The 14,389-nt window shown below is 63.0% G+C and overlaps 2 protein-coding genes across 2 annotated transcripts in view; one reads left to right on the top strand and one right to left on the bottom strand.

Moving 5' to 3' along the window:
* MROH1 (maestro heat like repeat family member 1) overlaps positions 1-9,991 on the top strand; it is a 50,236-nt gene extending 40,245 nt beyond the window's left edge. Inside the window, exons 32-42 of the mRNA XM_007956110.1 lie at positions 3,641-3,806; positions 4,353-4,549; positions 7,163-7,300; positions 7,660-7,774; positions 8,155-8,301; positions 8,401-8,589; positions 8,790-8,945; positions 9,023-9,157; positions 9,229-9,331; positions 9,402-9,467; positions 9,906-9,991. Of these exons, the coding sequence (XP_007954301.1) occupies positions 3,641-3,806; positions 4,353-4,549; positions 7,163-7,300; positions 7,660-7,774; positions 8,155-8,301; positions 8,401-8,589; positions 8,790-8,945; positions 9,023-9,157; positions 9,229-9,331; positions 9,402-9,467; positions 9,906-9,991 (1,498 nt within the window). The remainder of the gene's footprint in view (positions 1-3,640; positions 3,807-4,352; positions 4,550-7,162; positions 7,301-7,659; positions 7,775-8,154; positions 8,302-8,400; positions 8,590-8,789; positions 8,946-9,022; positions 9,158-9,228; positions 9,332-9,401; positions 9,468-9,905) is intronic.
* Positions 9,992-10,400: 409 nt separating this feature from the next.
* BOP1 (BOP1 ribosomal biogenesis factor) overlaps positions 10,401-14,389 on the bottom strand; it is a 14,210-nt gene continuing 10,221 nt past the window's right edge. Inside the window, exons 4-16 of the mRNA XM_007956109.1 lie at positions 13,127-13,281; positions 12,923-13,040; positions 12,746-12,847; positions 12,434-12,646; positions 12,171-12,332; positions 12,003-12,083; positions 11,822-11,891; positions 11,611-11,743; positions 11,355-11,535; positions 10,979-11,267; positions 10,817-10,901; positions 10,629-10,736; positions 10,401-10,554 (exon numbers count right to left, since the gene is read on the bottom strand). Coding sequence (XP_007954300.1) covers positions 10,401-10,554; positions 10,629-10,736; positions 10,817-10,901; positions 10,979-11,267; positions 11,355-11,535; positions 11,611-11,743; positions 11,822-11,891; positions 12,003-12,083; positions 12,171-12,332; positions 12,434-12,646; positions 12,746-12,847; positions 12,923-13,040; positions 13,127-13,281 — 1,851 coding nt within the window. The remainder of the gene's footprint in view (positions 10,555-10,628; positions 10,737-10,816; positions 10,902-10,978; positions 11,268-11,354; positions 11,536-11,610; positions 11,744-11,821; positions 11,892-12,002; positions 12,084-12,170; positions 12,333-12,433; positions 12,647-12,745; positions 12,848-12,922; positions 13,041-13,126; positions 13,282-14,389) is intronic.

Here is a 14,389-nt window from a genome sequence, read left to right as displayed (position 1 = left end):
GTATAGCATGGATTGTGGGGCTGGCGCGGGATCGGGCAGTGTTTCGTTCTGCTGTGCATGGGGTCGCTATGAGTCGGAAACGACTCGACGGCACTCAACAACAACAACAACAATGGACACCTCTGTTCCCTTTCTGTTCATGACTGCCCCACTCTAGCAGTGGCCACACGTGGTTACCTGTGTGTGAAGGCTGGTGCCCCGTGGCCTGCAGCGCCCGGCCCTCGCTCTGCTGCTGGGTGTGCAGCCTGGTGCCCTGCGGCCTGCAGCGCCCGGCCCCCGTTCTGTTGCTGGGTGGCCCACAAGCTTCTCTCTCCTCTGCTGTGCACTTGATGTCCAGTGGCCTTTGCCCATGTAGCTGCCACTTGCTCTACTCTCCAGTCCCGTGTCCCGTCTGTCAAGTGTAACTTGTGGACTGAGCAGAGTGTGTGTTTCTGGAGTGCAGTGCAGTGGGTCCCCACTGCCCAGATCAGGGAGACAGCACGTCCTGTCCCCAGGAGGCCCCAGGCCCCTGTCTCCAGACCTTAAGCTTGGTGTAGATGGACTCACACAGGCTGTCCTGCAGCTCACGCCTTCTGTGGTCGTGGGGTGTTGCTGTGCCTGTGCACCCACTGCATGGGGCTGGTCTCCACTTTGGAGCCATTAGGGACGATGGGCAGATAGCTGTGTCTATTCTCTGGGTGGGCAGAAGCCTCTGTTTCTTTTCTTTTCTTCTTTTTAATTTTTATTGTGATTGGGTGAATTCATTTTCCGTACAGTAGTTCATACACACTGTTTCATGACATTGACTGTAGTTCCCACAGTGCAACAGCTCTCTCCCCGCTTCCTCCCCAGAGTTACCTCTTCCCTGTGTGCTTCCCTCCCATGCACTCCCGCCCCCGAGCTGTCTCCCTGTGCCAGCACCTCACTCTGTTCTCCCACAGTCGGTAGCTCCAAGGATTATATCTATCTGATATAAATGTTCACCCCATGTGCCTGTCTGTTGTTTGACTGGAAGCCACAGGAGTAAGTTCAGTTCCAGACCTGAAGGGTGGCTAGGGGCCAATCTCAGGGTCTCACCAGGCTCTATCAGACTAACAAGCCTTTTTTTTTTTTATTATTTTGAGTTTTGTTCTACATTGTTTTCCCACCCTATCCAGGATCTCCTGCACCAATCCCCCTCCAAGTAGTTAACAGTGATAGCTGGGCACCATCTAGTTCTTCTGGTCTCATGGTCATATAGGCTGAGGATTGCATGGTCTACCAGTCCCTTGGACTAATTGTTTCCATGCGTCTTTGGTTTTCTTCTTTATTCTTTGCTCTGGACAAGGAGAGACCCATCGTTGCATCTAGATGGCTGCTTGCAAGCTTTTAAGACTCTAGTTGCTACTCAGCAAAGTAGGACGTAGAACGGTATTTTTGTGTAGTATGTTATGCCGATTGAGAGAAGCCTCTGTCTCTCTTGGCATGTGTATCCAGGAGTGGAATTGCTGTAGCTCTGGGCTTGGCCACATCTGGTCCACGGCCTGTTCTTGTGAGGCCTGTCTCAGTTCTCTGGTGCTGCTACGTAGACATAACACAGCAGGGGCTTTAACAAACAAAGTTATTCTCTTACCGTTTAGGAGGCTAGACGTCCAAATTCAGAGAGCCAGTTCTAGGGGAAGACCAAGCTAGATGGCCGAGTTCAGAGTGCAGGCTCCAGGGGCTGGGTGAGGCCGCTCCGCCTGGGGCTTCAGCTCTGCCTTCCAGGCCCACTGGAGCGAGCTGGAGGCTCTCCTGACTCGCAGCTGCGGGGGCTGATGAATCCAGGATCAGCAGGTGAAATGGCAGATTGTCAGCCCAGTGGGTGCCAAGGCAACAATCCCAAGATTGGCGGGCAACCCAACAGGCCGTGGGTTCAGGACCTGAAACTGGAGATGAGAATGGGCCAAATGCGGGATCCTTTGCATACCTCCTGGAAGCAGGCCACACCCTGAATCAGGTGACTCCCCCTCAACTAAGTGCTCACAGGAGAGTCCGCCATGGAGGTGATTACACCACATCCAGCCTCATCATGGGGAATAGGTGCATCACAGCCACCAAGCCACTCAAAACCAGGCCAGCCACATTGACACTCAATCTTAAATACCACAGCCTATAAGCTAAGGATGGTTTTTATGTTTATAAATGGTTAAGAAAAAAACACTTTGTGACACTTGCAAATCACATGGACTTCAGGTTTCTGCATTCGTAAATGAATGTTTGGGGAACGCAACCCTGCCCGTCCTTTACCTGTTGCACCTTCCATACTTGAGTGGCAAAGTTGAGTATTTGTGACAGAGGAGGGAGACGCACAAGCCTGAAGGATTTGTTACTGGGACCTTTCAGAAGGCGTCTGCCGCCCCGCCCAGGCTACAGTCCCGGTGGCTCCAGCAGACACGGGCACTCACCCTTGCTGGTGGAAGCCAGGCACCTCTGGCAGCGCCACCGTGAATGCTGGGGGCTCCATCCTCACCAGCATGTGGTGTTTCCCTGTCCCACAGGTGTGTTCCTGTGTCCCTATATGCCTCCTTGCTCCCAGGTCCCCATCGCTTTCCCTCTGCCTGCGGAGGCTGTGTCGGGGGCAGCCTCCTCGTTTGGCTGACCTGAGAAGGGTTCACTGTGCCGTCTCCTGGATGCTAGTTCTGAGCTCTAGGGTTCCACTTTGGCAGCTGTTCTCCTGGTCTGTCTAGATGACATTTATTCTTGTCTTGCTGCACTGTCCTCTTGGGAAAGCAGCTCCAGGCCTGTTACCCAGGAAGCATCTGCTTTCCTGATGGCTGGTTGCCGGTGCCTGCAGTTGGGGGGCTCCCACGTGGACTTCGTGTTCTTTAATTGGCCAGGGTGCCACTGACTGCTGGAGATGGGTGTTGGTATCTCCCACTGGGTCCAGAAGGGTCTCACCTTTTCCTTCCAGGTGTGACCACAACTGTGTTCTCTGCCCACTGCCTCTGGGCCTCCAGTCAGATGTGTTAGACCTTGTCCTGTGACCCACAGCCCTGTCTGTCCCTGCCTCTTTCCCTTGTTCCTTCTCAGTGCTGGGTTCTGCCCATCACTGTCTTTCCTGCCTTAGCAGGCTGCTGCCAGCCGTATCCATTGAGTGCACTTGGCTGCTCATTTCAAATAGAACTGTGAGGTGGTTCTCTTTCAAGTCTGTGGCATCTGATTTCGGGACGTCCCAGCCCAGCTGGGCAGTCTGAGCACTGCCACCTGTCCCTTTATGTTTCCACAGCAGAGCTGCTCTGGTGTCTGGTCACCAGCATCTGCAGACTGCTGGGCCCATCAGTGCTCAGTGCCATATGCGTGACCTGTCTTGTGTCCTTAGCCATGTGTGCTCTTTGCTCTTGGAAAATTATTTGCAGGGGCTCCCAAGCATGGGGTGGGCCTGCTGCTACAGACGAGGGCCCCTAGGGACTTCACCTGGGACCCTTCGACCAGCCCCCCTCAGGCCTCCATATCCGGGCCTGACCTTTCTCCTGTCCTTTTCCTCCTGCACTGCTCAGCTCCAGGTCAGCCTGTGTGCAGACTCTGGGGTCAGATGAAGGGCCAGTCCTTGTCTGGCAGGTGTATCCACGTGGTGTGGGGCCTGGGGAACTGCAGAGCCCAGGGGCCAGTGCCTCTCGGTGACTGTCCCCATGTGCCACAGCCACACCTGTACCCTGTGGCGGGCCCTGGCCGTGGAGCCCAGCCTTGCCGCCACAGTGCTGGAACTGCTTCTGGAGAAGATGGGCAGGGACGTCCCCTTCAAGGAGAGTCGGGCCTTCCTGCTGAGCAGCACCCCGGACCGTGTGGCCACCACACTGCCCCTTGCGGTGAGTGCACCAGAGGCCCCGCATGCTCCACCCCTCCTCCCCCTCCGCCCACCCTACTCGGGGTCATCGTGGGCCAGGATGCTGCAGTGAGAGGTAGCCTGGCAGAGTCAGTGGGCCCCTCACTAAAACAGCCTGGGCCCGCCCACCAGCACCTGGCTGCTGCCCCTGGGAACACTGGCCCGTTGGGCCCTCGAGCTCCACAGCCAGGCTCATAAAAGGCCTCTCAGGTGTCTGTCCCCAAGGGAGATCATTTTGCGTTTTATCCTGTGAAAAAAAAATAAACCCAGCTTGGCCACTTTTAAGCAGTAAAGCAGCTGTGAAAATTTCCTCCTCCCAGTGCCCCAAGGAGCCCAGAACAGATGGTCTGCTGCCCGGCCCGTGGAGGCAGCCCTGCCCCCACCCCCTAGCCTGGGCAGTTGCTCCCACTCCCCTCACAGTTGCAGCTTCAAGATGCATGGGGGCTGCAGGCTGGGTGGGACCCCAGGGTGTCAGGCCCAGCCATTGCCGCTGAAGGCTGGGACGGCGCCTCTGACGGGTCCCCTCTAGGCCACGTGTGCCCTGTATGAGGTTCTGTCCGCACCAGCCTCTGGGCCTGCGGTGCTGGAGCTCTACCCCGAGCTGTTTGTGGCCCTCCTGCTGCGCGTCAGCTGCACAGTGGGCGTCCAGCTGCCCCGGACCCTGCAGGGCAGGGAGAAGAGGAGCTCCAGTGCACCCCTGGCCGCCAGGAGCCTGGAGCCCTGCAGGTACACGGGCCTGGGCTCGCTGTCAGCACAGCACGTGGGTGTGCTTTCCGTGGGAAGTCAGCGTGGTGGGGTAGTTGGGTGCATTGAGATGCTATGGGCACGGCCTCGTGGGGCCTCCTGTCCTGCGGGAGCTCTGGTCGTCTGCAGCAGAGGACACGGCCGGGAAGCGAGCCACCTGCACAGGGCCCCAAGGCCAGAACCTCAGCTGCTCAGCTCAGTTCTTGCTCTTTCTACACTGAGAGCCCTGCTTCAGTCAGAAGCTCAGGACAAGTCCAGCCCTTGACCCTGGCCCTCCAGCCTCAACACTTCCCTAGCTCTCCTGTTCTCTAGCCTCCCAGCGCCCAGCCCTGTTGGGAGTACAGGTGGCTCAGGCTTTACAGGCAGGCTAACTGACTCGGCTTGATCAGCTACCCTGCTTGTGCGGGCACCTGCCCTTTGGCCCTCATGGTCTCTGCAGAGTAGGTGCTGGGTTCTAGGCAGGAGCTGGGGTGGGTGGGGTGCACAGTGCTGCTACCTGAGGGCGCCTGTACCCTGCCCCTCACTTTTGGCCTCCATGGCCTCTCTGCATGTGTTCTTCATCTGCTGGCCCTGCCTGCCCTGGGGTCTGGCCTGGGCATGCACAGGTATGTGTGGGGATGGGGCAGCCCCACTGCCGGACCAGCCTGGGAGCTTTCTCGCCCTGCTTGCCGCAAGCAGAGTGGAAGCGTGAGCAGGGACTGGCTGACATGGCCTGGCTCCGTCTGCCGTGAACGTGGGGCACGCCACGCTCCCGCTCCCTCCAGGCACTGTCACTGCTGTTCTCTAGCCTGGAGGACAAGCCTCTGGCCCCGTCTGCTAGGGACGTTTTTCGGAGCCTGGTTTTCAGCTGAAGGTCATTCACCAGGAGGCGGGCCCTACAGTAAGCACAGAGCCTGTGGCGCTCTGGCAGGGCTGGGCTGGCAGAGGAGGCCTGCAGCTGAGCCATCTACTCTCTGAGCTCAGACCGTGGTCTGGCTGTGGCAGTGGGTGGTGCAGGACAGGGAGCCTGCCAGTGCCCCAGGTAAGGGGCGTCCCTCGCCTAGACGGCCACCTCTCCTACAACCCATGTGAACGCGGCATGGGCGGGTTCTGTCTGCTGTTGGTTCACGCAGCCACTGCAGATCTGGCACGCCTGGGCTCGCTCTCTGGGGAAGGGGAGTCCCGGGAAGGTGGGATCTGCGGACTCTCAGCCTGGGCTGTGGCAGTGGCCCGCACCAGTTGCCCTCAGATGTCCCCACAGTCCACAAGGACTGTCCTGGCTGGGGCACCTGCAGCTGTACTTCTGTCCATGACAGGGTCCTGCCGTGTCCATTCTGCAGCCCAGAAGTCATGGGTCCCAGACTAGGCTTGTCATCCCATGCCTGCCCTGCCCTCTCCCCAGACCGTCCCCTTCCCACCCAGGGGCGCTGGCATGCCCTCATGCCCAGGGTGGCAGCCATCCAATCCTACTGCTCCATTGCCTGGGCCCTTGTGCATAGCACGTGCTGTTCCCAGCGGGGGGCCCCCACCAGGCTGTGGGCTCTCCTGGCCCCGCCCACAGGCCGGCCACTGTGCCTGGAAGGGTTCTCACTGTGAGCTGAGTGGGGGCAGCCGAATTCCAGACAGGCCCTGGAGAGGCTGCAGTATCAGACTTGTTTCCTGTACGGCTCCTGCAGGGGGAGACGATGAGGAGGCTGTCCTGGCTCAGTGGCAGGGCAGGAAGCAGGAGGGGCTCTGGGGAGTCCTCAGGACAACCAGAGTCACCTGGGGAGGGCCCTGCAGCCCTTCTCCTACCTGGACCCCAGCCGGCCAGCCCCAACGGTGTCTACTAGGGTGGCCGGAGAGGCTGAGGTCTCCAGGGCAGAAGCTGGCCCAAGGATGGGGTCGGGCTGTGGAACAGGCCCTGGGGGTATCGGCAGTGGCAGGCAGGTGGGCTGGGTGCGGCTAAACTGGGGCACAAAGCCATTGGAATCAGAGATGGAGCTGATGTCTGCTTCAGCCAGGGACACTGCTGGGTACCCAGATGGGCGCCACCCCCAACAGAGTGGTGACCATGTGCACCACACCCCTGCCTGTGGACTGCACAGCAGCCTCTTCCAGGCATAGCCTCACAGCCCTCTCTCTCACGCCCCATACGGCTCTGCTCTGAGTTCCTGAGGGAACCCAGCTGTGTGAACTTGGGGGTGCCGGCCCCTGGTGAGGGCCATGCTCCATCCCCCCTTTAATCTTGAGTCATAGCTGCTGGTCACCATTCCCAAAGCACAGCTGTCCCTGTATCACAACTAGGGCTGCTGCCCAGGGCAGTGCCCCTGCCAATGGGCAGAGACCCCGGCTCTGCCAGCCAGGTAGGGTCAGTGCAGGCTGGGACCTGGGCCAGAAGCCATGGCCAAGGCACCAGGTGCTGGTGGGGCCGGGTGGGTCTGTTCAGCCTGGTAGCTGAACTGCCACGGGTGACCCCACAAGTCCTTCACCCCCATGCCAGCAGCTCAGCTCCCAAAGGGCCCGCCATGGGGGAGAGGGAGGCCCAGTCCTCAGTGGAGGCTGCTGCAGCCTGGGCGTGGGACACTAGGGGTCATGTGGGCATGGTGGGTGGGGCTGAGTGATGTGTCTCCACAGCTCCGCGGTGGACACCCTGCAGGCCATGCTGCTGAGGGGAGGCAGCGAGGACGTGGTGCGGCACCTGGAGCTGGAAGGTGGCTGGGAGCTGCTGAGGACCTCTGAGGGGCACGAGGAGGGTGTCACTCGGCTGGCCAGGTGAGCAGGCCTCCTTGCCATGTGCCCCGGAAATGGCCCCCTGGAAAGGCCCAGTACTGACGTGGGGGGATCCTGAGCCAGCCACTCAGGGACTGGTGGGTGCTGTGAGGACCAGGCCAGCGTGGGGCCTCGCCCCAGCACAATAGCAGGTCAGACGTGGTTCTGTGTGAACTGTCCTGGGTGGCGGTGGACCCCTCAGCAAGTGTATGTGTGTCAGGGTGTGACTGAGTGAGAGGACACAGGCCTGGCAACCTGGGGGCAGGGCTCAGGGATAGGGCAGTGGGGCTGCCACACCTCTCAGCATGCAGGCGCTGGGGGTGGTGGACAGCTGCCTGGCCCTGACCCCTTGCCGCCTCCAGGGCCATGGCGAAGCATGCGGGCCCCCGGCTGCCGCTGGTGATGAAGGCCCTTGTCTCCACACACAGCAGCGTTTACGAGATCCAAAGAGTCACTTCCACGGCCTTCTTGGCAGAGGTGAGGCCTGAGGGGCCTGCTAGGAGAAGGCGCAGGATGCCCCTGTCCCCACCACGAGGGGCAGAGGGACAGGCTTTGACCTCCCCTGCCCCAGCCCTGCAGGGCAGCAGACGGGCCCAGAACTCTACACACCAAGACTCACGGGCCCACTGAAGTGGTCGGCAAGGGGTTTGGGGGAGGCTGGGAGGGCCCCAGCACACGGTCCACAGTACGAGTGGGGCATCCAGGAGTGTGGGTCAGCAACAGGTCCTTGCTGGCCTGCTCACCACGCCTCCCATGGGCTCGGCCCCACGCCTGCTCCTGTATCCGTGGGACGTAGCTGCCGGGCATTCGAGCTGGGCTGGGTAGGGAGTCACAGGGGTCACGGCCTCTGCCTGCAGCTGCTCAGCAGCAACGTGGTCAACGACCTGATGCTGTTGGAGTCACTGCTGGACAACCTGACCGCCCGGCAGAAGGACACGTGTGCCAGCGTGCGGCGCCTGGTGCTCCGTGGGCTGGCCAACCTGGCTTCTGGCTCCCCAGACAAGGTGGGATCTTGCTGCTCTGCCAGGGGCACCCACGAGGCTGGGCAGGGGCCGGGTTTCAAGGTCAGGACCCAGGATCCTCAGCACAGCCACGGCTTTCAGGTGCAGGCCCATGGCCCCCAACTCCTGACAACCCTGATCGCTGGACTGGACGACGTGGATGACCTGCACAGCCTGGTGGCCCTGGAGGCCATGCTGGGCCTGGCAAGGCTCTTAGACCTGGTGGAACCGCGGGACCTCCGCTCAGTGCTGCTGCATGTGGCCATCCGCATCAGGCCCTTCTTTGACAGCGTAGGTGGGGGCAGGGCAAGGGGACACCCCAGTCCACCCCAGTCCGGCCAGGCCAGGTCCTGTTCCCAGGGGCAGCCTCCACCATCCCCTCCTGGCTCTAGCCCACCGGGCTGACCCCAGACCATCCGAATCCCAACCCCGGCCGGCCCCCGCCATTCTGGGGCGGGAGGCAGCACCGAGTGACGCTGTCCCAACCCCAGGAGAAGGCAGAGTTCCGGCAGGCGTCCGTCTGCCTTTTTGGCCACCTGAACAAGGCCTGCCACGGGGACTGCGAGGACATGTTCCTGCAGCAGACTGTCAGTGCGCTGGCGCCCTTGCTGTTGCACCTGCGCGACCCCCAGGCCGCTGTGGTTGGTGTGAGTCACCCGGCTGGCCCACCAGGTGGGAGGGCGGGCCGGGCAGCAAGGCCGGGACTCAGCGCAGTGCCTCGCAGGCCTGCAGGTTCACTCTGCGCATGTGTGGCCCCAACCTGGCTTGCAAGGAGCTGACGGCCGCCTTCCAGAAGCACCTGCAGGAGGGCCGCGGCCTGCACTTCGGCGAGTTCCTCAACGCCACCTGCAAGCACCTGGTGAGGCAGCGGGGCGGGGCGGGGTGGCTGGGCGGGCCGTGCCGCCCTGACGACCTCTGTGACTTCTGCAGATGCGGCACTTCCCGGACCTGCTGGGCCGCCTGGTGAGCACCAGCCTCTTCTACTTCAAGAGCTGCTGGGAGGACGTGCGGGCCGCGGCCCCCATGTTCACCGGTGAGCAGCCCACCGTCCCGCCCCATGCTCGCCTGTGAGCGCCCTGGCTCTGACCGCCCCTTCCCCGCAGGCTTTCTGGTGCTGCACGCAGACCGCGAGCTCCGGCACCAGGTGGACCTGGAACAGCTGGTGGCTGGTAAGCGCCTGGCTGGCTGGCCCCTCCCGCCACCAGCACGTGTCCGCTGGGGCTGCCCCTCCCCCAGCAGCCCAGCCTGTGGCCCGCTGGGCCCCTGACCCCGTGGGCCCCAGGGGGAGGGGGCTGAGTGATTTTCCTGGACCTGAGGGCTCTCCCTGCCACTGGTGACCTCATCGTCTCTAGTAACTCACGGAAACTTGCAAGCCGTTCCAAAGAGCTTAAAAAACACTAAAAAAGGAAAAGCTATCTTTCCGTTGGCTCCCGCGCCTCCCGGCTGAGAGGCCTGTTTGGAGGGTGGCAGTGGCCCCACATGCAGGAGCCAGTGTGCCCCATCCTGGGGTGGGACCCTGCCCATGGGGGCTCAGGGCAGTCAGGACAGGTGGAGGCGCGTGGGGCCCCAAGGCTCCAGCCTGACTAGTGCCCTCTGTCTCCACTCAGCTCTCCAGCTCCTGCTGAAGGACCCAGCCCCCGTGGTGCGCATGAAGGCAGCAGAGACACTGGGCCGCCTGGTGAAGTTTGTCTGAGCCTGGCTGGCCTGCCCGCCCCAGCCATCCATCCCCCCTCGGGACCAGACCCAGGCCTGGACCAGCTTGAGGCCTTGAAGCCCTTGCCTGGGGTGGGGAGAGGCTGGTATTACCAGGGACCACCCCTCTGGCAGGGAAGGAGCTGGAGACTGACGGGGTCAGGACAGTAGTCGCCGAAAGCCACCTTCTTCAATAAAGCCACATGGCCCCAGCAGTGCTGTGGGAGGGCAGGCTTGGCCTTTCCTTCTCGGTGGGTGGGTGGGGTGGGGTGGAGGGCAGGGCCCTGATGGCCCCACATGGGCAGGCTCAAGGACTGAGTGAAGGCTCAGCACACACGCAGTGGTGACAAAACTGTATTGAAGATCCAGGGTACTCCCAGGGCCTTGTCTGGGGTGGCGGGTCCTGGGTGCTAGGTGAAGAGGCGGATGGTGCCATCGGCGCCAGAGGAGAAGAGCCAGGGTTGGGTGGGGTGGAAGGCCACGTCAAGCACCCCCAGGCCTCGGGCCAGCCCGTGGCCCTTCAGCACCTTCACGGGCACCAGCAGTGGGTTCTGCAGCAGGTCGCTGTGGAGAGGAGAGGGGCTTAGGGGCCAGCTGGACAGGACAGGCGGGGCCCACCCTGGGGTAGGAGCACTCACTTGTATACCATGCCGTGACAGACGATGACACTGCCGTCGTCTGAACCGGATGCAAAGAGAGGGTACCGGGGGTGGAAGGCCACAGCCCGAAGGGCTTTCTTGTGGTGCCTGGGGGTGGGGGTGACAAGGTGGCTGATGGGCTCAGGACAAGGAGGGAGGCAGCCCCAGCCCCACACCCTGACCCCTACCTCAGCACTTTATACGGCCGCGTGGAGAGGTCCAGGTCGAACCACACCAACTTGCTGTCGTAGCTGCCGCAGATGACGTTGTCACCTAGAGGCAGGGTAGGAGCAGAGCATGGGTTCCAGAGCTCACGGCCTCAGTCCCCAGCTCTCACCTGGTGACCTCACCTGCCGGGTGCACAGCCAGGCTGGACACCCACTTGCAGTTGGGCATCAGCTTCTTGGTGAGCTCCTGGCGCAGCAGGTGGTACAGACGGACGCTGCGCTGGGAGGCCACGAGCAGGAAGGGCCGGGAGGGGTGGAAGAGCACGCGCTGCACCTGCCCGTGGCTGCGGCGGAAGGGGCTCTGGCTGCGGCGCCGGCTCAGCTGGTGGATGAGCACCTGCGTGTGCCCCGGCGCCGCCAGCACCACGGCCAGGTAGTCCCCACGGCCGTGCCAGGTCACCTGCATCACTGGCTGCAGGGATGGGAGAGAGGCCCACTGAGCTTGGCCACCCCACTCCCACAGCCCCTCCCTGTCCCCAGGAAAGCGCCCCCCTCACACCTTGCCATGGGAGATACGGAGTCGCAGGCCATGTTGGCGCTGCTCCTCCGAGGCATCCAGCCACTGGGCCGGCTGCAGGGCCGGCTCCTCGGGCGGGCTGAAGGCACTGAGCAGCTGGTCTGTGCTGCCTGCCGCCAGACGGTCCCCCAGGGCGGGGTTCAGCAGTAGCACAGCATCGTCCCTGTGGGCCACATAACCTCAGCCCACCGATGTACCCCACCTGCCCCGATGCCCCAGCCCCCAAGCCCCCACGCACACGGCCACAGCCACCAGGCAGACGGCAGAGTTGGGGTTCCAAGCGACACTCCTCACCACAGCCCCCACGGGCACAGTCCTCATGCAGCGGGCGGTGGCCACCTCCCAGAGCCGCACAGAGCCATCGTCTGAGCCTGGACACAGACGAGAAGACCCTCAGCAGACCCCACCTCCCCTCACCTCTCTGAGGCTGCCTCCCACCCGAGGCCTACCTGAAGCCAGCCACTGGCCCCCCGGGGAGACACTGAAGCTGCGTACCAGGTCACTATGGCCCTTGTAGACCTACGGAGGAGGGGGGCAGTGATGAGGCCTGCTGAGCCGCCCACCCGCCCCCCTCACGAGCAAGGCCCTGCCGACCCCCCACGTAGTCCCCACCACAGCCTGGGTGCTGACCAGGGCCTGGCACGTGGGGAAGGGCTGCAGGTCCCGTGGCCGAGGCAGTTTGGGAATGAGGTCTTCGGGGTCCACGTTCACCTGGGGCAGGGGAGCACGTGGTCACCACACAGCCCCACACGGCTCTCCCTGCCCTGTGCCCGCCCAGGGCCCGCCCCCACTGCGAACCCGCATCCTGCGCTGCCGGGGACACAGGTAGAGATCCAGGCAGCGTTCAAAGCGTTCCTGGATGAAGCGGCCGTAGGCAGGCACGGCTCGAAGGCTCGCGAACTTCTGTGGCAGGAAGTTGAGCTTCCTCTCGCTGGGCTCCTGCTGCTCCCAGGCCAGGCGCTGTGGACACAGAGGGGAGCCCGATGTGGCCACCCAGCCCCGAGGCCATCCCGCGCCAGGCCCACCTCGTCACTGGGCAGCCCACCCTGCGCCAGGCCCACCTCCTCCTCGCTGGGCAGGTACTCCGGCGGGGGGTTGTACGACTCAGCATGGCCGGGCAGGGCCAGCTTGGGGGCAGGGACATGCATCTTGTGTCGCCCCAGGACAGCGTTGGGGTCCTCCTGAGCCCACAGATCATAGTAGCTGGGGGTTTGGTCCCGGGGCCGGCGAGGCTGGATCCAGCCCATCTTGATGGCATGCACCATCCGAGAGACCTGGGCAGACAGTGGCAGGGCCCCACCTTAGGGTCGGGAAGCCACACCCTAGGGTTGGCGTCAGCACTGTGGGGGGCTGCCCTGTGAGGCCACACGCACCTTCTCCTTCTCCACAAGGGAGGGGATGAAGCTGCGTTTGTCAGCAGGGCGGTTGGTCACTGGGTGGATCATGATGTCTCCACTGAAGAAGTCCACAGCCAGCTTGGGGGTGAGAAAAGCAGGGGTGGGTGGGCTGCCAGGCGTCCCTGGCCCCAGCACTGCTGCTTAGGCACGTACCTCATACGGGTCGAAGCCCACGTCCCCAAACTGGCCCCTCTGTAGCCGCTGCACCAGGGCCACCTGCTCGTCTGTCAGCCGAACGTCCCACCCTGTTGCTCGGTCCTGCACAGTGCGCCTGGGGGCAGTCCACCTGCCTGGTCAGATGGCCCTATCCCCCAGGCCCCTACCACCTGCCCCACCAGCCTCCAGGCCTAGCCCCACCAGTAGTCGGGGTCGTCCATCTTATCCAAAAACTGGTCCAGCTCATCGCGGGTCCGCAGGGGCTTGTAGATGCGCCGGCCGTCCAGGTCATAGCCCACGTGGGGAAAGTCAGCATACCACTCCAGGGGCACATTGCCTACTGTGTTCCGGATGTCCTGGGGTGGGGAGGGCAACCTGTGTCAGCCCGACCCCGACCCCACGTGTGCCCTCCTGCTGCCCCGGTCTGACGTGGCGGCCAGCACTGCCCCCACCCGGCCTCAGAGGCGCCGGGGCTGCACCTTCACATTTTCCACTGAAGTGGTGCCAGCCCCGCGCCTCCCCCGCCGCCAGATTCCTTGGCCAGGGCTCTGGGCAGCCACAGACAAGGTGACCTCATCGCCCGTGGGCTCCCTCCCCTGGCGGGGCCCTGAGGCATCGAGGTGGCAGCCACAGGGTAGGGACATCAGGCTTCGGGGGGGGGGGGGCGGCCACTGCTGGCCCAGCCCGCTCCCCTGCCAGTCCTGCTCCCAGTCCCCCCAGCCCCATCCTCCCCCCAAGTCCCCCTAGCCCCCTTGTCCTGGCCGCCCAGCCCAAGCACTGCCCCTGGCAGGCCGAGCTTCACATTCCTGGACACACATTCCTGGTTGAAGCCCCTGCCAGCCACCACCACCTCACTCCGCCCAGCTCGGGACGCTGCCCAGGCAGCCACTTCCTGCAACAGTAGCCACGTGGGGGAGGGGCCCAATGAGATGGAGCACAGCTGGGAGGCAGAGGACCACAACACACAGCAGGACAGGACCTCCTGCCCCCTCGCCCCTGCCGGAGTCCACCACCCTCAAACAAAACTAGGAGAGGAGGTCCTTTGTGTGTGTCCTAGGGGCTTGGTAACCGGTGGCCTGTCCCTGTGGTCATGTGGTTATGACAAAGACCGAGGAAGAGGCTCCCAGGAGCAGGGAGGGCACCAGGCTGGGGGCTGGGGCCGCCTGCATCTTTTGTACGCCCTCCCCAAGCCCTCACCTCCACGGGCCAGACACAGAAGGCTGAGTGCACATGGGACACACAGAGAGAGCAGGTTGGGTGGCGGTGGGAGGCCAGGACCGCTGAGGGGGAAGCCCGTGTCCGGGTGCCGCCTGACCCCCCGGGCTCAGCTGAAGAAATGCACTACTAGAACCGCACGGCGGAGGCTGGGGGTCCAGTACCACCCAGAAGGGGGCCCCACTTCCTCTGCATCCCCGAGGGAAGGATGCTCCAAGATCTGCCCCCTACGTGAGGCCCGGAGGAGGC

The sequence above is a fragment of the Orycteropus afer genome, unplaced genomic scaffold (assembly GCF_000298275.1).
Source record: "Orycteropus afer afer isolate SDZICR_OR568_19922 unplaced genomic scaffold, OryAfe1.0 scaffold00574, whole genome shotgun sequence".
Lineage (NCBI taxonomy): Eukaryota > Metazoa > Chordata > Mammalia > Tubulidentata > Orycteropodidae > Orycteropus > Orycteropus afer.
This window is presented reverse-complemented; position numbering and strand designations above follow the sequence as displayed.